This window comes from Cloeon dipterum, chromosome 4 (assembly GCF_949628265.1).
Source record: "Cloeon dipterum chromosome 4, ieCloDipt1.1, whole genome shotgun sequence".
Taxonomy (NCBI): Eukaryota; Metazoa; Arthropoda; class Insecta; order Ephemeroptera; family Baetidae; genus Cloeon; species Cloeon dipterum.
In genome coordinates this window covers 30,835,145-30,856,775 of record NC_088789.1, presented here as the reverse complement: position 1 = coordinate 30,856,775, position 21,631 = coordinate 30,835,145, and the positions used below count along the sequence as shown (strand labels likewise).

Here is a 21,631-nt window from a genome sequence, read left to right as displayed (position 1 = left end):
AATTGTAATGAATTAATAACTTGTTTTTAAATTTAAAGATTATTGACTCTCTTACCGCTATCGTAGCTCGCGATTTTTTAACGAATACGCAAAGAACGAGCAATGAAAACTTTTGTAACCATTTATTATTAAAAAAACCCAAAGCAAAAATATTTTGATAAGAGATTATGCAAACAATCTACATTTTTCTACTGAATAACCATTAATCCTTTTGGCAAACTTTCTTTTGAAAACACACATTTAATTCCGGAATGAAATGTCCGGCGTATTTTCCACGATCCAGTCCACGTAACTTGCGACGTCGGCGAACAAGGAATATTGATTTGGGTGACACAACGATCTTTCTTCGCCCTTAAACTTCACTGTTTTTGACATTCCGAAGCCTCTGATGAACCAGCGGCCGTCTTTTTCGATGGAAAGGCTGCCTCCGTTGTCCCCGTTGCAGGTGGTCCTTCCTGAATTAATCAATAAAATTGAGGAAACAGCAATTACTAAATTAGGAGGTTCTAACCGTTCGTGTAACCGGCGCAAAAGTTGTCTCCTGGCCTCAAATATTTCCCGAAAAAACTCCTGCTTGACAAGTAGCATTCTTTGTGAGTTCTAATCGGCAGTAGAACTTCTTGCAGATCATCTGTGCGCGTGTGGTTGTCGACAAGCCCGAACCCAACCGCCTTCAGTACAAAGAAAAACAAACATTAAATTCTATTTTTTGAATTCACGTAACTCTGATATTACCATTGCGTAAGTTCCTGCCACGCGAGCCAAGTTAGGGTCAGAGTCGTCGTTCCACAAGCAAATCGGAAGGACATTGTCGGTGATTTTTATTTTTTTCATCAAAATCATGAGTCCAACGTCACTAATGGATTCCTCAGGGTCATATTTCGGGTGCGTGATCAGCCTGCTGGGCTAAAATGTTTGCATATTAATATCGATAAGAATACTGTTCGTGCAATGTGAAACCTTTCTTCTCTGAACACCAGGGGCTCTTCTTGTTCTTTTATCATACATCCCAAGATAAACTCCGAAGTTCTCTGCTTTTGATCCATAAATGCAATGTGCCGCTATAGAAAGAACATTTTAAATCGAAAAAGTCATGGAATTTATCATTTCTTTTGCCTCCCTACCAGTCAAAACCACGGTCGGCGAAATCAATGTCCCGCCGCAGGCTCCTCCTGTCTCCTCATTCTCAATGTAAACGTGCCAAGGATGATCACCTGTCTGAGCCATTTGTCCACCAAAAATAGAGCCAGTGATCGGTGGTAATTCTGTGGAAGAATCGTCATTTTCTCGTTTCCTCCTTCTTGACGTCGGTTTCATTCCGCAGTTTGGGAAACTGAGGTTGTTTGGCTCGGTGAATCCTTTTTTTAAAGACTAATAAATTTGCTGTGAGCTAATTAGGGCTAAATTACCTCTCGGTTGTTTTGTTTCCGGAATCGGGCGTAGAACAGAAATGTCTTTTGCGTGTCTTGCGATCTCATCAATGTATGCCAATATATCAACGTAATAACGGCCAAACGTATCTTGTTTTAGACTTCTCAAGAAATTCCGGCCTTTGTAGAAATTGATCAAGAGTCTATTGTCTGTGTTGCATTAAATGACCATCATTAAAATTGAAAGAGATGTATTTTTCTATAAAACTTACCAATATCGGTTGAACTTGACTCCTCGACACACAGGATATTCTGGATGGGAATTTGTAATACTTCCAAACGTCTCAATTCTGTGCTGCTAAGAACGCTGCTACAGTTGCTTTGGCCCGTCCCATTTGCTGTAAAAATTTGCAAAAAGGAAGCATTATTTTTTTTTAAGATTTGCGACATATATATTGCTGTTTAATTTTAGTGCCGATGATTTCATATTAAAGTACTGACACAAAAAGGTTTGTAAAATTATATTTAACAAACTTACCTGTTATAGGTGGAGCAATCTATAAAAATAGATTTAAAATAAGTCACTGCAGAAATTAGTTTGAAAATACGAACCCCAAATGGTGACCATTCAAAGTAGGTTGATTCTCTTTGAAGTTGCGAGTCCATTGCGTTGTCACGGTTAAACAAACAAATGGGAGTTACCACACTCGGCATTTTCTCAGTTATCATAAGCGTGAATTTTGAATAAGCATCCGGATCTATGGTAATTTCAGTTACATCCAGTACCTTAAAAATAATTAAAAAGTTTTTGTATAATCAAGGTTAATTGTACGGTTTTGCTGAAAAAATAATTACTTTGACGGAAAATCTGATGCATTTCCCTTCTGATTCGCGTATGTAACAATTTCTTGGAAAGACCCGTAAATCAGTTGTTTCACTTTTTTGAAAAGGGCAATGACCTAGAAAATAAATAATCTCTGATGATGTCATTCTAAAGCGAGACATTTCATGTTACCTGTTCCAAGAATTGTCCTTTGGGAAATAGGTATAAAGTCAGAGCACCAATTAAGATTACGTATATTTCGAACATCAACGATCCATTGGTTCCGAGTTGTTCCGTTTCCACAGTTCTGGCTACTCAAATTTTCTCCTCCGTCAAAATCTGTGGGGGGGAAATGTAACTTCAAGATAGCTATAGGTCTATTAAAATCAATTGGTTGTTAATTTTAATTGATCTGCTTCTAATTGCAATGGACCCTACTTATACGTACAACACCCATCGACAGGGGGGGCGCAGTTAAGGGGCAGGGGTGGGGGCGGGGGTGAGGTGCGGGGGGCCGAGGGAGGTCCGGGTCCGAGAGGTTTTTTGCCGCCGCCCCATAGGGGCCCAGGGAGCCCCCTCCAAGCAGGCGGCCTCCCTATGCTCCTGTGTAAAAAAATCGCCAAAACGGGGCGGATCGGGGCGAAACCCGGGTGCATGGTCAACCGAGGGTCACTTCCAAACGCGTTTTAAACGGAGAAACCCAAGATTCCTCCCATAGGCGAATTTAAAAAAAATAAACCAAAATGGCCTTTTTGGAGGGTCTTTCCGAGGCAGCGGGGGGTGCGAGGGGGATGGGGGGTTGAAACCGGCGCCGTCGCCCACAGAATTTAACGGCGAGTTCAGCGAACACCGGTTTTGGCCCGCAACTCCCATAGCGGCCGAGTTATAAAATTCGGAAGGCCGAAAAAGTGGTTTGGACAAGAATTATTTTTTTTTGAGGAGCCCCCGCGAAGGCCCACGACGTCCGACGGCCCACCACAAACACTCATTCAAAAGAAGCTGCAATTAGCTTCATTTTGACGGGTAGCACCGCCATCCTGCTCGAACGGCGCCGGAGCTAGAAGGGCCGAAAGGGTTAAAACAGGCAAAAGTCGAAATCCCCATAAAGTTAACACGGCCGCAGACATGGAAAGTTACAAATCTAAAAACCCCATCAAAAATCAATTTTGCTCATCCTAAGACCTCCCAGCGAGTTTTAGGCCCGTGCGACCTCCTCAGGGTCAACGGTGACCTTTCAAATGTACAAAACGCGATTTTTCGGTACTCATGGCCCCCCCGCGGGATCCCTATGGGCCCCAGGGCCCCCAAACTCGAGACTCGAGCAAGCGACGAGTAGACGTAGCCAAAGGTGTGTGGAAAAGATTTATCCGCTCCATAGCGAAAAAGTTATTAAACGGGCAAATTTGCCCATTTGTTCCCTGAGTACCTTTCGGCAGGTATAGCTTTGGACATGGGCAAAAAATGAAAAAAATGGCTCTATCACCGATGCGCAATTTATCTGCAAACATTTTAAGACCAAATTCGACCTGATCGGATGAAAAACCTGGGAGGAGTAGTCTTTGGCGCGCGGCGCGGAAGGGTTTTTCGCCTCCCATAAGCTAACCATGGGAATTTCGAATTCGGATTTCGGGCGGAAAAAAATCTTTTCGGCTGTGACTGCTGTACTATACTTCTTCTCCCGGCAAACAGTCCCTGCAAACCGATTTTGGCGGAAATCTGGGACATAGGCAAATTACGGCGGAGCATTGAAAATCCGCGATTTGCTCAGCACGCAAATGGACAGGATGAAAAAACCGGAAAAAACGCGCGGCGCCGCCGCGTATCCGCCGCGCATTTAATCTCGAATTTGACCATCGGACACACACGGCTGAGTGCGCGGGTGTCAGAAACCAAATTTTAACCGGTCTAGCTCTGCCAAATTCATTTTATAAGCGATTTTCGGTTTTGGGTGTGCAAAAGGCGTGCACGGCAGCGCACACGCACCGAGCCAAATAGATTTATTTTTGCCAAAATTCGAGTTCTCGCCGCAGCGTCGACCGCGACCCCTCATTCGAAAGCGCCTGACGAGCGCTTTAACCTGGCGTATCCAAACGACCTTCCTCAGGGTCCCCCGACCTGAGACCCTTCCTTTTGGGGCGAATCCGAGTTGCCCCCCGACTCGGAACGCAAGTGCGAAGCGCTTGTTACTTTTTAAATATTATTTACCGAATCAGTTAGTTTTACTAAGATCCATTAAATTATAATGAGCCATAATCGTTTGAAAATGTTCCATTAACCGCAACTTAAAGAGTTCAAAATTATAAAAAATATAATTGAGCAATGCTTACACGGAGCTGGAAAGTAGGCGTCGGTCTCATTTTCAGGCGTTTGCGCGGCGCAAACCGCGAGGCTGAGGAGGACGAAAAGTCCGAGCCTCATCGTGATTTCTTCTCCGCGCGCGATGGACCAGGGCTGCTGCTCCGACCGTCACGCACTGCACTTCGAGTCTTATTAAATTATCGAGTGTTGGCACTAAAAACGATACTTTCGGTCATTTGACCCCAGTTGCCGACTGACCTCTATAAATTGCGTCATTCGCTTATCGCAAAAAATTGCGAAACAAAGCGGGCTTATATTTTTCTTGCTTGCTCACTTGATTAAAATATTTAATAATTAAATTAGATTTTGGGGCACAATAATTATATTTTTTAATGTATGTTTCTTGATGGGACGGCATTTTGATTATAAAAAATTGGACACAATTACATTATCGCATTTGCAGACCACAAACACCTCGAGCATTTTGGCTCTTTTTTAAGAGCGATTTTTTGCTCTTTAATTTTTAAATTTACTTTTTTCGCTGAGTTTGTGCTTTTACTCGGGCGGAAAAGTGCCACCGGCCGCGGCTCTGCCTCTCCTTGGGCTGCTTCACAGGCATTGGCGCCGCACGTGCGGCGCCGCCTCCTCCAGGATCATCAGCCCAAATCGCGCTGAAGTTAAATGAATCACAAAATACATTAAGGTTTTAAAGGACGTTTCGATAGCTAAAAATAATATCTGCATTATAAAGGAAAAGTACAATTATGAAATTTACCATTAAAAAAATTCATTAATGGGGACCGCCATATTGGATTTTTGATTGAAGTATTCGGAAAAAACGCCACTCCTGTAAAAATGAACCACCTTAAAAAGTTGATTCATCTTTTGCCTAGCTCAGATGAATCAAAAGTCCTAGTTATATCTTTTTCGCTTTCCTCTGAGCGCCGATTCTTTTCTCAGAGGATTCCCTGTCTTGCTTTATTTTATGTTTAATCCTTTAATTTTATGTATTGACAATAGCAAGAATAATAATAATAATAATTCTCGCTTCCAAACGATGCACGACTAGATGCAATAGATAACCTAAGTGAGGCATTCTTTCGAATAAAAATTATCCCACCGTGATGCCGGAGCGCCCAGAGTGTGCGGCTTTTAATATTAATTAAGAAAGTTTGATGTTACGAGTAAAAATTGTGGCAAATCAGTATAAAACTAAAATATAGTTAAAATAAAAATATAAAATCTTCAAATTTCACGACAGAAATACTTCTAGTTCAATTTAAATAGATTATTAAAATTATTTTATTCAAAGATTAAGAGGAAATTAACTTACTTCCACACTGAGCCGCACCATTGAGGACTCGCGTCGGCAAAATAGATTTTTAATTTGGCAAGTTGAGGAGACGTTGGTTGCACTTTGGCGCCGTCTATCTCAGCGTGAAGAGGTTGAAGAGACCGAGATTTGAGCCAGAGTCCACCACGGCGCCACACTGATGACTTTTTGACCTTGTTTTCATTCGGCAAAATCTCTCTTGGTGCTCGTGTCGCTAATCACTTTTCTCACTCTAATTTGTTGCATCGATGGCAGAGTAATACCCCCCAATTTCGAGAGAGAGAGAGAGAGAGAGAGAGAGAGGTTCTTTTTATTAAAAGCCAAGCAATCAAAATTTGTATAACCATTTTTATTATAAAAAAAACCCATACCAAAAATAATTTTTTTAGAGATAATGCGCTGTCCATCTACCATTTTTCTACTGAATAACCACTAATCATTTGCCGAACTTCTTTTTTGTTTCAAAACACACATTTAATTCCGGAATGAAATGTCCGGCGTGTTTTCCACGATCCAGTCCACGTAACTTGCGACGTCAGCGAACAGGGAATATTGATTTGGGTGACACAAAGATCTCTCTTCGCCCTCAAACATCACTTTTTTCGACATTCCAAAGCTTACGATGCCTCTGATGAACCAGCGGCCGTTTTTTTCCACGGAAAGGCTGCCTCCGCTGTCCCCGTTGCAGGTGGTTGTTCCTGAATTAATTAATAAAATTGAGGAAACAGCAATTATTAATTTGGGAGATTCTAACCGTTCGTGTAGCCGGCGCAAAAGTTGTCTCCCGGCCTCAAATATTTCCCGAAAAATTTCCTTTTCGACAAGAAGCATTCTCTGTGAGTTCTAATCGGCAGTCGAGCTTCTTGCAGCTTATTTGGCAATGTGTAGTTGTCAGCAAGCCCGAACCCAACCACCTTCAGTAAAAAGAAATGCGAAATTAAGAGTTAGTTTTTTTTCGATTTCACATGCATCATCCCTATATACCATAGCTTCAGTCCCAGCAACGCGTTCCAAGTTAGGGTCAGAATCGACGTTCCACAAGCAAATCGGACGGACATGGTCGGAACTATTTATTTTTTTCTTCAAAATCAAGAGTCCGACGTCACTAATGAATTCCTCAGGGTCGTATTTCGGGTGCACAATCAGACTGCTGAGCTAAAATGTTTTCAAAATAAATATGGATGAACATTATGTACGTTGAAAGTGAAACCTTTCTTCTGATAACACCAGGGCCTTTTCTTTGTCTTTTATCATACATCCCAACAGCAACTCTGAAGTCCTCTGCTTTTGATCCATAAATGCAATGAGCAGCTATTAAAATAAGATTTTAAATCGAAATCATGATATTCATCATTTCTTCGATTCACTATATATACCAGTCAAAATTACTCTCGGCGAAATCAATGTCCCGCCGCAGGCTCCTCCAGTCACTTCATTCTCAATGGAAACGTGCCACGGATGTCCACCTCTCTGAGCCATGTGTCCACCGAAAATAAGACTAGTCGGTGGTAAAACTTCGGAAGAATCGTCATTTTCCCGTTTCCTCCTTCTTGACGTCGGTTTCCTTCCGCAGTTTCGGAAACTGAGTTTGTTTGGCGCGGTGAATCCTTTTTTTTTAAATAAATTCAATTGCTGTGAGGTAATTAGGGTTAAATTACCTCTCGGTTGTTTTGTTCGAGGGATCGAGCGTAGAGCAAAAATGTCTTTTGCGTGCATAGTGATCTCGTCAATGTATGGCAATATGTCAATGTAAACTCGTTCGAAATGTTTAAAACCTCTGAAGAAATACCGGCCTTTGTAGGAATTGATGAGAAATTCATAACCTGTGTGGCATTAAATGACAACCATTTAAATTGATTGAGATTTATTTTTCTATAAATCTTACCCTTTTTGGATTCCTCGACACACAGGATATCCTGGATGGGAAGGTCATATTTTTTTAAATATCTAAATTCATCACTGCTTAGACCTGTGCTACAGTTGCTTTGGCCCGTCACATCGGCTGTAATTGATAGAAAAAACCAAGCTAAATCGTGTCAATCGCATCATTTGAGAGCGTCTTAAAATAACTCAGAGATGAAAATATTATTTAATTTGTGAGTGATAGATTATTTTCTTATCTTTTTTAAGCTATCTGTTTAATTTTAGTGCCGAGATAATTACTCTCACAAATTTATATGTTTCTAACAGTATAAATTTATCAAACTTACTTGGCCTAGGATGGTACATATTCTATAAAATTAAATTCAAAATTAGTCTAGGACACTGCAGATATATTAGTTTGTAAATACGAACGAGTAGTGTTGACCATTTGAAGTAGGCGGGCGATTCTCTTTGAAGTTGCAAATCCATCGCGTTGTCTCGGTTAAACAAACAAATGGGAGTTATCACACTCGGCATTTTCTCAGTAATTATCAACGTCAATTTTAAACTTGCTCCCGGATTTTTGGCAATTTGAAATACATCCAGTACCTTTAATAATTGAAAAAGACTAGGTAAACGTAACAATTTTGCTGAAATAATTACTTTGGCGGACAAACTGATGCATTCCTCTTCTGTTTCGTGCCCTGAACATTTATCTGGAAATGCCCGTAGGTCAGTTGTTTCACTTCGATTGAAACGGCAACGACCTGGACAATAAACAATCTCTGATGTTGATATTCTTAAGCGAGAATTCATGTTTTACCTCGTTTAAGAATAGTCCTTTGAGAAAGCGCTATTAAATCACTGCACTTATCTGGATTACGTGTACGTATGTTTGTAACATGGACGAGCCATTGGTTCAAAGTCGTTTCGTTTCCACAGTTCTGGCTACTCAAGTTTTCTCCTTCGTCAAAAACTGTGAGGGAAAAATGGAAAAATGTAACTTCATGATAGCAAAATACTACGTTTAGGTCTATTTCAATCGAGTGGCTGCTTATTTTAATTGATTGGTTTCTTTTTTTTAAATATACACCGAATCGGTTAGTTTTTTTAAGATCTAATTAGACCCATCAAATTAATTTGGACCAAATTCGTTTGAAAATTTCCAATTAACCAACTTTTAAAGAGTGCAAAATAGTAATTGAGAAGTGCTTACACGGAGGTGGAATGTAGGCGTCGGTCTCATTTTCAGGCGTTTGTGCGGCGCAAACCGCGAGGCCGAAGAGGACAAAAAGTCCCAGCCTCATCGTGATTTCTTCTCTGCGCGCGATGAACCAGGGGGCTGCTGCTCCGACCGTCGCGCACAGCACTGCGAGTCTGATTTAATTACCAAGACGATAATTTCGGCCAGTTGCCCTCAGTTGGCAACTTGACCTCTATATAAATTACGTCATTGTTCTGTTATCGCCTAAAATCGTTAAACAAACTGGGCCAATATTTTTGACCATTTTTTTTTCTTGATTGCTTCCTTAAATAAAACAGTGTATAGTTAATTTTTATGTTACAGTTTGGATTGCCTGTCACTGATGTTGCGTAAAGGTCAAAAGGGTCAAGTTCAAAGTCAAGCCACACTCGCATCTGAGGCCTTCTCGTGACCTTATTTGTTTTCATCTTGAGTGCACGTGATTGTCTTTGCCAGAGTACCAGCTCTTTTTTAAATTAATCTTTTTCACAGCTTTTCACCCAGTTTGGCGGCTTCTGTCGCGCGGAAAAGCGCCACCGTCCGCGACTCAGCCTCCGCGGCCTCCGGCGCCGCCTCCTTGGGGGCTGCTTCACAGGCGGTGGCGCCGCACGGGCGGCACCAATAACCCCTCCTCTAATTTTTCTTATTTCTTCTGCCGAAAAATGCTGCCAGAAATTAAAATAAATTGACGAGAGCGAGCATTCGGCGCTGCTCCAGCGTCCAGCAGGTTGCATACTTGCTCTTCAAACGCAAAACTATAGTCTCTAGGCATTACGCTGGTTAGTTTTTTTTTAATTTAAAAAATTAATTTAAAATAAATTGATTTCATTTTTGAATAATGGTCAAAACACGTGTATTTTTTATCTTTGTAGATTATGTCATCGCCAAATTTTGGATTTTTTAAATACTGCCCACCAAATGAAAATTCCCATCTCACGAAGATATACATATCTCACGGTCATTGCTCCATCTTGTGGCATTCCCAGAATTTTATTTAGCCTGACTCCATCACACACGAAAATACCGATATAGGAAAATAATATTGTTTTCGATTTTTTCCGCTTCGCGACGTAAAATTTTCGTTTGTTAAAATGGTTTTATTTCACACAAAATTCCACAATTTGTCCGATCTTGGACCACGACCCCACATCGGACAAGTTTCGGAAGGGACCTTAACCCTCGGTACCAAAAAATGATATTTTTCATTACAATGCGACCTTGAGACCCTTTTCAGCCTGGTTTTTAATGTTTTTAAAGAAATTTCGAGCCCATTTTTGGTTATACTCGGTGACGATTTTAAGATAACGGCCCAAAACACGTCGCGGTTGTGTTGTTGACTTCAGAATGATCTAGATTTGATATAACCGAAACAAATTTGATACTGATATTTTTTCTGATACATGGCGATACTTTTTACCCTTGATATAAAGAGGTGGATCACGGCAGCTTGACCTTGAAACACTGTGCAATGGTATTCTTATGCCCAGTGTTGCCATTTTCTTTCAAGGTCAAGCTGCCGTGATTCACCTCAAAGGACGAAATTTCATAACGAATTTATTTTCATACGTTAATATCGATTTGGGGGCCGCAGAGGTTGGGCGTTGGTAGTCAAATTATTTATATGACGAAGAATTTTACTGCGGGTTTGTAATAATTACTATGGTTTTACGTCGTACGACCTATTATTATGATTTAGTTGCACTTTTATAGGGATAATTTAAAAAAGAAAGACATGAGAATCTATTAAGAGTGGGAAGATGATTTATTTATTTATTTGAGAAAAGAGATTCAAAACATTGTTTCAGTAAAATGAATCACTAAAGAGATGAAAATACACTAAAAACTACGATTCACTTTCAAAAGATAAGACTTGATCATTGCCTATTCGTGATCGCCTACAGAGAAGCAATCCACTTTTCTATTTTCACGCACCGATTTGATAACATGAAAGTAGTGTTCACGTGTTTTCCCTTAATCTGGCTTGGGTCCTTGGCGTACACAAGATTTGCTCCTTCTAGAAATAAGTTCTTCAAGCAGTAGTTCACCAAGCTAAGTTGACGATATTCCACGGTCAGGTCTGCACCGATATCGAGCAAGGCCTTGAAAGTATTGAGGTTTTGCATGTCCACGGCCACATGAAGAGCAGTCTTGCCTTCGTCGTTGACGGAATTGATGTACGCACGCATCCTGGGAGCAAAATGTCGAATAATTTTTTCACCAAAGTTTTCCAACTGAGGAGCAAATTGAAGAAAAAAGGGAATTATCTCATTAAATCTGGATTCTTCGATAAGTCCAACCAGCCACTCACACATTTCGATGTTCTCAAGGTTTGCCGCGGTCATTAATGTGGATATGTCAATCTCTTCTGCATTCCATTGATAAACGAATTTGGCGGCATTTAGTACATTCAACGCCACGCAGTGCTCAAAGAGGGATCCTTCCTCTTCCGGCATGCGCACATTCAGGTCAGCACCTTTACGAACCAACAATTCGACAACTTTTAAGTTTCCATTCGGCAAAACCTCAAGGAGCAGTGGTGTCAAATCTTGTTCTGTCAAGTCTTTTTCATATGTCGATAAGATGAAATTGGCGATTGCGTCACCATCATCTTCATTTAGAGCAGAATGCTTGAGAATACTCAGCTGCAGTTCTTTACTTTTCGATAGTTCTACACCGAAGTTTTTGGCTACGTCGATGATCCACTTGAATGCCTCCAAATCTTGGTACCAAGCCATCTCGTCCAAAATCCGCAAGTCAAATGCGTCATCGCCCTTCATTTTTACCACTGACGGGTCCTGCTCGTATGCAAATTTCATTGACTCCAGTTGTGTACAAATGCAATGCAGGAGAAAGCTATCTTCGGATTCGTACAGCTCAAACAGCGCTGCCGCAAACTTGAAGTTCTTCCGGTGGAGAGCCAGCTGGACTGCATCAGCCTCACTTTCATTGAGTCTTTTCATTGTGGCTTTCTTGTCCGCAAAGAATTTGAGTAGTTCCAAATCGCAGTTGTTTTCATTCATAGATGCGCAATGATAGACGTCGTAGCCTGAGAAGTCCGTTACGTTGACGTCCGCCCCTTCATCCTCCACGAGTTTTCTGCATAACTCTACGTCAGCGAATTGTGCCGCGTGAAGAAGCGGAGGGAGGTGCACTCTGAGCATTTCGGCAAGAGATGCCGATGGAACGGATTCCAATCTTGGAATTTTCTCCTCCAGCTCATTCTCCGACTCAGACTCTATGGGCCGTTTCCCTACAAAAGGAAAATTCCCTAAATTCTTAAGCTGCATATAAAAAATTGTTACTCACGGTCGTTGCCTGCATTCTCTGAATTGTCCATTTTCACGGAGATCTGGGAATGATACAAAAGAACTGTTTTTAAAAATTTTGCATCAAAATATTGAAAAGAATCGATTAAAATGGACAAAAGATTACTTGGTTAAATTTTTAAGAGCGTTAAAACAATAATCAAGGGCTCTAGGAGCAATTACAAAGTAAAATGCGAATGAGAGTTGTGTTTGGAGCAAATTAGATCAAGAAAAACTTAAAATACCTGTACAAATTTCAAGAGTGGACCAAAACACGTTGGTTTTGTCGAGTTGCAGACTTCAGAATGATCTAGATTAAGGCTAGGAGATGCGAAACAACAGCCAGAGTCACCAAGAAAAGGGGCAGGAGTAGGGGTGAACGTACCTTGTTCGCTTGTTGTTCGCCAGCACATCTTCCCCTCTATAGATGTTGTTTCGCACCTCCTCCTTAATCTAGATTAGGGGGCGGATTACGGCAACACAACCTTGAGAGAAAATGGCAACGCTGGGCATATATAAGGCAAGCATTGTAAAGCGTTTCAAGGTCGAACTAAAACTCCGTGACGTAACTCCATGCCCCCGGCATGCATTTAAAAAAAATCGGTCAATACTGGGATCGACATCGTGCCGTGGGGGAGGATTGCGGCACCGTGTTTTTTATCTGGACCATGAAACACTGCACAATTTTATCCCTATGCCCAGCGTTGCCATTTTCTCTCAAGGTTGCGTTGCCATAATCCACCCCTAGATTCAGAGAGTTTCAAATCTTGGTTGCGAGAGTCTGGAAGCAGGGCTTGATGTACAACCGATTTTTCAAAAATATTATTTTGTTTTTAGCATAAGACTGTTAATAACGATTAAGGACATTTCGATCTTACCTTTGAGGATTTAATTCCCTGGTCCGAGTTTATCAAAATTTATTGATGTATTCTGACTGAAAAGTTTAATCAAAAAGAAATTGGAAGATAAACAAATGAACAGTGCGTGCATTTTTTATGTAGGAAGAGATGATAAGCTTTATTTGATCCAATTATAAAATTTTCATTTAAAAATCTAAGAAGTAGAGTGTATTACCAGTCAAAATGTAATAATTGTTTGTTTATAACACTATCAATCAAATGAGTAATATAAATCGAAATGAAAGGGTTTGATCAGTGCTTATGCTTATAGCGAGTGCAGCCCACAAACTTAAGCCATTCCTCAACTTTCTTGTCCTTCTGGGCGCAATATAAAGCGAGTCGCTTATTTGGCCTTTCCAACTGCTTCGCATCCTTGGCGTACACAACCTCGGCGCCCGGCAAAAACATTTTCTCCAAGCAGTAGATCAGCATGTTCCAGTCTTTATATTTCACGCTCAGGTCGGCGCCAATCTTAAGCAAGGTCTCGAAAACAGGAAGGTTCTTCTTATCCACGGCCACATGGAGAGGAGTTTTCCCTTCTTCGTTGACGGTATTGATGTGCGCACGCAGTTTTTCAGCAAAATGATCAATGATTCCTTTGCCGTACTTCGCGTTTTTCAAAGCGGCGTAAAGGAAATGCTCGTCCAGTTCCAGGGCTGGGTTGAGTTGAAGAATCCACTCGATCATTTCGACGCGAGAGCACCTTGCCACGATGCACAACGAGGTCGAATCTATCTCTTGCGGCTCCAGAGCATGCACGTACTGGGCAGTGTCCAGAAAGTTTTTTGACAAGCAGTGCTGAAAGACAAATTTCAAGTCGACTCCATGGCTGTGGAACAGACCAAGAACTTCATGGTTCAAAAATGGAAAGCCAGTTGCCATGTAATATTTGATTAAAGATGTTAATTCTTCGGTCGTCACGGACTCTACCACGAAACTTGCGATTTTATCTGCATGTTTGAAGTTGAAAAAGGCAGTCCGAAGAATTAGAAGTTTCCAATTTTTGTTGCTAACCAAGTTCTTGTCGAAGATGCTGGCGATCTTCGTAAGCCACTGGAATGTATCCAGATCTGAGGACCCAGCCGCTTGGGGAAAAATATCCATGTTGAATTCCCAGCCGTTATCTGTTTTCAACAGTAAAGGCGTCGACTCAAGGGGGTTGTCTTCTTTCAACAATTTCAGACCTCTGGTAATGCAATCACTGTGCTCCTCGAATTCCTTGAAGTAATTGATCAGTTGCTCTCCAAAGGTTTTATTCAAGGCTGCGTAGTGATAGACGCCATTTCCTTCTTCATCCATCACGCTGACGTTTTCGCCCTCTTGCTTCACGAGGTAATCGCATACCTCGAAATCTCCGAATTTTGCAGCGTGCAGAATGGCAGGAATGTTAGCTCTGCTTCTCATCACGAATTCCAGCTTTTGATCAAGAGATGCAAAAGGGTCGAATTCCATTCCTGGAATTTTCACTTCTTTCTCATCCAATTCCGTGCATTGATCCATGGTTGGTTTCTCTAAAAAAGGAAAATATCTAGGATTCCAATCTCATAAAGATATATTTAACTCACGGTCGTTGCTCTCTCCTGTGTTATCTCCAATACCGTCAATTTTGCACGGAAACCTGAGGACAGACAATAAATTTGAATAATTGCTATTTTATTTTAACAAAACTGTAACACGAAATCACAATATAAATCTTGGAAAAAATAAGGAAAAAACTGGGTCGCAGTTTTAGAATTTTCTAATTCTAAAATATATTTGGTAAATTTTTTACATTAAAATCGAGGTCTATGGCGTAACACAAAAATCTCTTTAATATCTTGACTCTTTCGAATTTTGCACACTCGAAATTTTGGGTTCTAGCCTTCAAAATTGCAAATATTAACTAATGTTTGACTCATCTTCATCTCACTTGACCAGCTAAAGGGTTTAGGGTTGCTTTCCTTCAAATAAACCCTTGAAAAAGTAAAAATTTCAGAACTCAATATTTTTGTATTTATTTTTATTTCTTTTCAAAAATACTTTTGTCTGTTCTATAGTTTTAATAGAAGGGATGTGTTGGTAGTTAAGAAGGCGTTTTGGGTAATTTAAAATATTTTTAGCCCAAAGGAAGCATGCTAAAATATTTTTACCGGTTATTTTGCAATGGGGTTGATAGGGGATGAGGGTAATCCCACCCTAGACAATTTGGCTAGTTAGTGGATGTTGGGGAAAATCTAACGGTTGGTAGTTTTAGTAATTCTGATAGTTAAAACTCGAGATTTTGAGGTGCAAAAAAATCAAAAAATCGAAAATGGTTTATTTTTAATTTTTCGTAATGAAATTTAATTTGTTTTCTTTTAAATTTTGGAAGAGGAATTTATCAAAACTAAAAATAACAACGCTGAAACTTTCAGACTGGTTGTTTTTTAACCCCATAAAACGAGACGTGCCATTTCTGAGTTTAAAGAGTGTCGGACGGCCGCGGTGGTGGCCGGTCTGGCGGCCCATTTAGGCCACGGCCCACGAGAGTATTGCACGGTGCGCCCGATGGGCTATTCGGGCCTGACCCACGCCAAAAGGGTTCACCTTTATCCTCATGATCTCCTGGCTAGCAACACGACTTATAAATTTTAGCCTGGTGAAGTGCGTGAACCGTGTTTATTTTTTCCGTTGGCCGTCGGCTGGCTCGTCTTACCAATTTTAAAAAAGCAAAAATTTTACTTCACGGCCTCTGCACTAGGTTCGAGGGCCGATTTTGGAACTATTTGGTCGAGAAAAATACAAAGAGTGAAATTTACCTGGATAAAATTGTTGAGGTTGGCGGAGCGGCACTACTACTGCGCTTGCATGCGTTTTGTTGTGATCAGCTGCCAGCTGGCTGCGAAGTGGCTGGTGCCAGGTACCAGGTGGATATACTCAGCGCCACCTTCCAGGAGCAGAGCGCAGTATTATACGCCTGGGACCGAAAAATTCAAATCTTGGCGCGAAAGTCACGTTGCAGTTTGTGTTCTTCATTACTTATTTGTTGTGATGATTCATGAAGAGGTGGAGATAAAAATTTCTTTTATTTTCGCGGTAATGTGTTTCATTCTTTTTCATCGAATTGCCAAAGCAGCGAGACATACCAATTTTTACGAGTTTGTGACTGTGACTGTATAGGAAGATGAGTGAAAAGAGATTTGATTGCGAGAGTCCGGAAGCAGGGCTTGATGTACAACCTATTTTTCAAAAATATTATTTGGTTTTCAGCATAAGTCTGATAATAATGATTATAGACATTTCGGTCTTACCTTTGAGGATTTAATTCCCCTGGTCCCTAATTAGTCATATTTTATCAATTTATTGATGTATTATCACTGAAAAAAATTAATAAAAAAGGATTGGTAGATAAACAAATGAAAAATGCGTGCATTTTCTATGCAGGAAGAGATGATAAGTTTTATTTGGCCCAATTATAAAATTTTCATTTAAAAGTTTAAGAAGTTGAGTAGTACCAGTGAAAATGTAATTGTTTTTTCTGTTTATAACACTATCAGTAAAATGAGTAAACTTCGAAATGAAAGGATTTGATCAGTATACTTAGCGAGTGCAGCCCACAGAATGAAGCCATACCTCAATTTCCATGTTCGACTTGCCGAGATCCAAAGCGAGTATATCCCGCTTATTTGACCCTTCCAGCTGCTTCGCATCCTTGGCGTACACAACCTTGGCGCCTGGCAAAAACATTTTCTCCAAGCAGTAGATCAGCATGTTCCAGTCTTTATACTTCACGCTCAGGTCGGCGCCCATCTCCAACAAGGTCTTGAAAACAGGAAGGTCAAAATTGTCCACGGCCATATGGAGAGGAGTTTTTCCTTCTTCGTTCACGGTATTGATGTGCGCATGCAGTTCTTCAGCAAAATTATCAATGATTACTCTGCCGTACTTCGCGTTCTTCAAAGCGGCGTAAAGGAAATGCTTGTCTAGTTCCAGGGCTGGGTTGAGTTGAAGAAGCCACTCGATCATTTCGAGGTTGTTAGTCTTTGCTACGCTTATCAATGTGGGCATGTTAATAATCTTCTCTTTGTTCCGCTTGAATACGAATTTGGTGGCTTCGAGTCTGTTCATCTCCACGCAGTACTGAAAAAGGGATTTTTGCCCATTCAAAATGTGCACATTCAGGTCCGTGCCGTGATTAAGCAGCAATTGGACAAATTGCGATTGTCCTTTCGGCAAGAACTCGGTGAGAAGATTAGTCCAATCCTCTTCCGTCCAATCTTTCGCATATGAAGAACATAGGAAATTGGCGATTGCTTCGCAATCATCCTTTCTGACACCAACGTGACCAACGCCCCTGAGAATACTCAGTTGCCGTTCTTTATTTGTCGATAGATCTGCACCGAACTTTTTGGCTTCCTCGATGATCCACTTGAATGTCTCGAAATCATGGAACCAAGCCATCTCGTTCAAAATCTGCAAGTCAAATTCATCCTTGCCCTTCACTTTGACCACTGACGGGTCCTGCTCGTATGCGAATTTGATCGACTCCGGCGCAAGATCAATGCAATGCAGAAGAAAGCTTTTGTCGGATTCGTACTTGTCAAACAGCTCTTTCGCAAACCTAAAGTTCTTCCAGTGGAGAGCCAGCCTGACTGCATCAGCATGATCATTATTGAACCTTTTCATTTCAGCTCCGTGGGTTGCAAAGAATTCGAGCAGTTCCAAATCACACTTGTTTCGATTCATGGCTGCGTAATGATACACGTCGTTGCCCTTTTGGTCCGTTTCGTTAACGTTTGCCCCGTCATCCACGACGAGTTTCCGGCATACATCGACGTCAGCGTATCCTGCCGCAAAAAGTAGTGCAGGAATGTTTTTTCTGTTCCTCTCGACGTATTCCAGCTTATCTTGAAGAGATACCCCTTCCTCAGATTCCTCATCCGTTCCAGAATGAGATTCCGACGATGAATTACATCCCACTCTTGGAATCTTTTCTTCTTTCTCATCTGAATCTAGGGAATCATCCATGGGCCGTTTGCCTACAAAAGGGAAACTCCCTAAATTCCAATGCTACATACAATAAATTGTTACTCACAGTCATTGCTCTCTATTGTGTCTGCATTCTCTGAATTGTCCATTTTCACGGAGATCTGGGAATGATACAAAGGAATGGTTGCATCAAAATGCAAGTCATGGAAAGTAAATTGAAATTTTTTAACAAAAAATTTGAAAGGTATAGATTTAAATGGATTAAGGAATATTTTGATAAATTTTCAATTGCGTTAAAACAATAATCGAGTGCTCTAGGAGCAATCATAAAGAAAAATGTGAATGGTCAAGAAAATTTAAAATACCTGGGTAAATAAATTGGACAAGTTTCAAGAGCGGACCTATACACGTCGGTTCCGTCCAGTTGCTGATTTAGGAATGATCTAGATCAAGGAGAGTAAAGCTTGGAGTTGCGAAACGACAGCCAGAGTCCACGCAAGAAAGGTGAAGGAGTGGGGGTGAAGGGTGAACGAAACTTGTTCATTGGTTATTTATTGTTCATCCCCACTCCTTCCGTTCTTTTGGTGACCCTGACTGCCGTTTCGCATTTCCTCTTTCCTTCTTAATCTAGATTAGGCTTAGAAAAAACTAAATCGAATATATTTCTGACGATACTATCGATTCGTTACGATATTTTTAATATAGGGGTGGATGATGGCAACGCAGTCTTGAAAGAAAATGGTAACGCTTGGCATAAAATTATATAGCATTGTACAGTGTTTCAAGGACGAGCTTAAAAACGGTGCCATAGTTCGCGCAGATGGATATATCTCTAAACTTGATTCTGGTTTGCACAATAGGTCATATAGGGGAATTGGTGTGGGCCATATAACCTTTATGACGAAGAATTTCACTGCGAGTTATACAACTTTGGTTTTTTGTAGTACGTCCTATATTATTATGATTTAGTTGCACATTTAGGAAAATTGAAAAAATAAAGTAATGAGAGTAATCTAAGAGTGGGAAGATGATTTATTTTTTTGAGAAAAGAGATTCAAAACATAATTGTTTCAGTAAAATGAATCACTAAAGAGTTAAAAAACCCTAAAAACTACGATTCACTTACAAAACTTCCCGAGCAAACGATAAGACTTGATCATTGCCTATATTCGTGATCGCCTACAGACAAGCAAACCACTTTTGTATTTTCACGCACCGATTTGATAGCATGCAAGTAGTCAACGCGTGTTTTCCCTTAATCTGGCTTGGCTTTTATAGTAGCAGAGCACATTATTAGACGTCTGGGATCGAAAGTTTCGAGTCTTGGCGCGAAAGTCTCGCTGCAATTTGTGTTATTCATTTCTAGGTTGTGATGATTCATGAAGAGGTGGAGGTTAAAAATTGTGTTCATTTTCGCGGTAATATGTTTCATTCTTTTACTTCGAATTGCTGCGAGAAATACCAACTATTTTATGAGTTGATGACTGCAATGAGATGTGTGGTGCTCTCTTATCTTCTTTATTTGTCATCGTTATTTCCTCTTCTGCTTTTTGTCGGTGCCTTATCTCGTGTTATATAAAACTAGCAGGAAACTCGTCACGCAGTCAGTCTGCTATCGAGCACGCTGCGGAGAAGAACAACAGGCAAAGCGATGAAGGACGTGAAGAAAATCGTATTTTACGTGCTCAGTGTGCTACTTGGGGTGCGCGATTAGTTTCTTAATTTTGAATTTTCATATATAATTAAATAATTTGCAGGTATGCGCTTTTATAGAAGTAACCATCGCAGCAATGATTTACTATAAAACCTATTCATCGGGAATACATCAATTTATTGTAAGTTTAAGTCTTTGTTCATTCATTAGAGCCAGCTGTGCGATAAAATTGGTTCCCATGACTGCGCAGATCCAAGATGGCGTCTGAATGTGGGAAACAAAAAGCTCTCTTTGGATTTCCGTAGGAGTGTCAAGAGTTTGTTTTTACGAACCAAAAGACACAATTAGTGAAGAGTAATGCAAATATTGACCAAAACTTGCCTATTTTCGCACATTTTCTCGTGACCTTTTTTCGCGCCATACTCCACCGGTCGCCATGTCTGTGCGTCGCACGAATCTGGATCCTGCTGTCTAAAATCATTGAATTAATTAAAGTTTTTATGATATCAAATGTCGACAGGGCTATGGTTCGTCTGGATCCGCAATGATTTGGCTGATGACCTCAGGCAGTTTGGTGGTTCTTTGCTCAGCATTGGGAATTTACGGTGCCATCAATAATAACAAGAGTTGTCTCATTCTAGTGAGTAATATTTCAATACCCATTAAACCAAAACAAATAATTTATTATATAATTTCAGTGCACTGTCTTGACCTTTGTCAATTTTATAATTCATTCATTGGGGATAAGCGCGGCCTTCATTAGCGATTTAATCTTTGAAAGAGACGCAGTTGAGGAGCTGGAATTTCGTCGGGGTCAATACGTTTACCACAACACCACTGATTTTATTCCCTTCATGAATACGCTTCAGAGAACCGTAATTCACTATATAATTCTTTTTAATATTTTCTTCTTTAACTAATGTATATTTATAGTTTTCCTGCTGCGGAGTAAAAGATGCGACGGAATGGTTGCCCGACATTCCTGCATCGTGCTGTGCCGAGTACCTGCGCAATGATAACTGCACCGTAGCCCAAGCGTTTGACCGGAGTTGTGGCTCTTTGGCCTACGTGTCATGGGACGACCGAGTTTTCGCTCTGCAAGTGGCGGCATTAGCCTCATTTATTGCCACTTTTCAGGTGCATAATAAAATAGTATTATAATTAAATGAATTAATTCAATTCCTGTCAATTTTCAGCTAATTTTCGGCGGTCTCACCATTGCAATCATTCGGTCAACGGTGTCTTATGCTAGGGCTGCTAGTAATTAATTGAAGAGGTCATTTGATGCAATTGAAACCCTTTGAATTTGTGTTTAAATAAATATTTGAAACCTAAAATGTGATAAAAGTGTTTAAATTATGATTTTCCTATACATTATAAGTGATTAAAAAGACCTGGATTGATTTTTGAGACTTTCCTGGTAAACAAAATCAAGTTTCAACACGCACAGCACTCACGTTTCTGATTAGAGATCTCTAAACAGTTGAAAAATAACATTTTTAATGTCAAATCTAAAACATGGGGGGCGGACTGCAGCACTGGGCGATTTATCGATATTTCCCTATCCTTAAACACGGCACAATATCGATGAATCGATCGATAGCTTTAAAAATTCCGTGCCGTAATCTACTTGACTTTGAAACACTACTACACTGTGATCCTTGTGCCCAGCGTTGCCATTTTCTTACATGGTTGCGTTGCCGCAATCCGCCCATAGATGGACCACTAACGCACAGGTGGCAACTCTGTAAGAAATAGGCCAAACGCTCTCTCCATCGGTGTAAACGAGTCTCGTGATCGTAGCAGTGACGTCAACGCGGAGGGATACGCTGAATGACGTCACTCCTATTACGTGTCTCTTGAGCAAGATTGGGAGATGGCTCAACGGTATTGTCC

The 21,631-nt window shown here is 40.6% G+C and overlaps 6 protein-coding genes across 6 annotated transcripts; 1 reads left to right on the top strand and 5 right to left on the bottom strand.

Annotated features, from left to right (window-relative positions):
• Positions 1-107: 107 nt before the first annotated feature.
• On the bottom strand, positions 108-2,153 carry LOC135942416 (chymotrypsin B-like). Its single transcript, XM_065488534.1, has 9 exons — positions 1,983-2,153; positions 1,909-1,927; positions 1,643-1,768; positions 1,410-1,580; positions 1,125-1,358; positions 961-1,061; positions 736-906; positions 512-671; positions 108-455 (listed from the first exon to the last, which is right to left on the bottom strand). The coding sequence occupies exons 1-9, from the start codon at positions 2,097-2,099 to the stop codon at positions 241-243; spliced, it is 1,314 nt and encodes a 437-aa protein (XP_065344606.1). The 5' UTR covers positions 2,100-2,153; the 3' UTR covers positions 108-240.
• A 3,999-nt stretch (positions 2,154-6,152) lies between these two features.
• On the bottom strand, positions 6,153-8,438 carry LOC135942417 (chymotrypsinogen A-like). Its single transcript, XM_065488536.1, has 10 exons — positions 8,351-8,438; positions 8,120-8,296; positions 8,035-8,056; positions 7,710-7,826; positions 7,483-7,647; positions 7,201-7,431; positions 7,035-7,135; positions 6,809-6,979; positions 6,579-6,738; positions 6,153-6,522 (listed from the first exon to the last, which is right to left on the bottom strand). The coding sequence occupies exons 2-10, from the start codon at positions 8,222-8,224 to the stop codon at positions 6,299-6,301; spliced, it is 1,296 nt and encodes a 431-aa protein (XP_065344608.1). The 5' UTR covers positions 8,225-8,296; positions 8,351-8,438; the 3' UTR covers positions 6,153-6,298.
• Positions 8,439-10,825: 2,387 nt separating this feature from the next.
• Positions 10,826-12,267, bottom strand: LOC135943773 (uncharacterized). The gene is made up of 3 exons (XM_065490436.1): positions 12,237-12,267; positions 11,241-12,180; positions 10,826-11,117 (listed from the first exon to the last, which is right to left on the bottom strand). The coding sequence occupies exons 1-3, from the start codon at positions 12,265-12,267 to the stop codon at positions 10,826-10,828; spliced, it is 1,263 nt and encodes a 420-aa protein (XP_065346508.1).
• Positions 12,268-13,306: 1,039 nt separating this feature from the next.
• On the bottom strand, positions 13,307-14,639 carry LOC135942419 (uncharacterized). The gene has a single exon (XM_065488539.1). The coding sequence runs from the start codon at positions 14,632-14,634 to the stop codon at positions 13,387-13,389; it is 1,248 nt and encodes a 415-aa protein (XP_065344611.1). The 5' UTR covers positions 14,635-14,639; the 3' UTR covers positions 13,307-13,386.
• Positions 14,640-16,692: 2,053 nt separating this feature from the next.
• On the bottom strand, positions 16,693-18,120 carry LOC135943772 (putative ankyrin repeat protein RF_0381). The gene has a single exon (XM_065490435.1). The coding sequence runs from the start codon at positions 18,118-18,120 to the stop codon at positions 16,693-16,695; it is 1,428 nt and encodes a 475-aa protein (XP_065346507.1).
• Positions 18,121-19,688: 1,568 nt separating this feature from the next.
• LOC135942421 (23 kDa integral membrane protein-like) lies at positions 19,689-21,074 on the top strand. The gene is made up of 6 exons (XM_065488540.1): positions 19,689-19,783; positions 19,839-19,916; positions 20,256-20,375; positions 20,434-20,610; positions 20,669-20,872; positions 20,932-21,074. Exons 1-6 carry the CDS (start codon positions 19,733-19,735, stop codon positions 21,001-21,003), a joined length of 702 nt encoding a protein of 233 aa, XP_065344612.1. The 5' UTR covers positions 19,689-19,732; the 3' UTR covers positions 21,004-21,074.
• The last annotated feature ends 557 nt before the right edge of the window (positions 21,075-21,631 follow it).

What these genes read in the sequence shown, in the direction of transcription:
- LOC135942416 (XM_065488534.1), bottom strand. Translation starts at nt 2,099, where the DNA reads ATGATAACTGAGAAAATGCCGAGTGTGGTAACTCCCATTTGTTTGTTT. An exon ending in GTCAAGTTCAACCGATATTG is followed by an intron (nt 1,581 to 1,642) that starts GTAAGTTTTATA and finishes AATGCAACACAG; the next exon opens with ACAATAGACTCTTGATCAAT. An exon ending in CTGGTGTTCAGAGAAGAAAG is followed by an intron (nt 907 to 960) that starts GTTTCACATTGC and finishes CAAACATTTTAG; the next exon opens with CCCAGCAGGCTGATCACGCA.
- LOC135942417 (XM_065488536.1), bottom strand. Translation starts at nt 8,224, where the DNA reads ATGCCGAGTGTGATAACTCCCATTTGTTTGTTTAACCGAGACAACGCG. An exon ending in TCGAACAAAACAACCGAGAG is followed by an intron (nt 7,432 to 7,482) that starts GTAATTTAACCC and finishes TTAAAAAAAAAG; the next exon opens with GATTCACCGCGCCAAACAAA. An exon ending in GCCGAGAGTAATTTTGACTG is followed by an intron (nt 7,136 to 7,200) that starts GTATATATAGTG and finishes TTATTTTAATAG; the next exon opens with CTGCTCATTGCATTTATGGA.
- LOC135943773 (XM_065490436.1), bottom strand. Translation starts at nt 12,267, where the DNA reads ATGGACAATTCAGAGAATGCAGGCAACGACC. An exon ending in AGAGAATGCAGGCAACGACC is followed by an intron (nt 12,181 to 12,236) that starts GTGAGTAACAAT and finishes TTCCTTTTGTAG; the next exon opens with GGAAACGGCCCATAGAGTCT. An exon ending in AACCTTGAGAACATCGAAAT is followed by an intron (nt 11,118 to 11,240) that starts GTGTGAGTGGCT and finishes TTTTGCTCCCAG; the next exon opens with GATGCGTGCGTACATCAATT.
- LOC135942419 (XM_065488539.1), bottom strand. Translation starts at nt 14,634, where the DNA reads ATGGATCAATGCACGGAATTGGATGAGAAAGAAGTGAAAATTCCAGGA.
- LOC135943772 (XM_065490435.1), bottom strand. Translation starts at nt 18,120, where the DNA reads ATGGATGATTCCCTAGATTCAGATGAGAAAGAAGAAAAGATTCCAAGA.
- LOC135942421 (XM_065488540.1), top strand. Translation starts at nt 19,733, where the DNA reads ATGAAGGACGTGAAGAAAATCGTATTTTACGTGCTCAGTGTGCTACTT. An exon ending in CGGGAATACATCAATTTATT is followed by an intron (nt 19,917 to 20,255) that starts GTAAGTTTAAGT and finishes AAATGTCGACAG; the next exon opens with GGCTATGGTTCGTCTGGATC. An exon ending in CATTTATTGCCACTTTTCAG is followed by an intron (nt 20,873 to 20,931) that starts GTGCATAATAAA and finishes GTCAATTTTCAG; the next exon opens with CTAATTTTCGGCGGTCTCAC.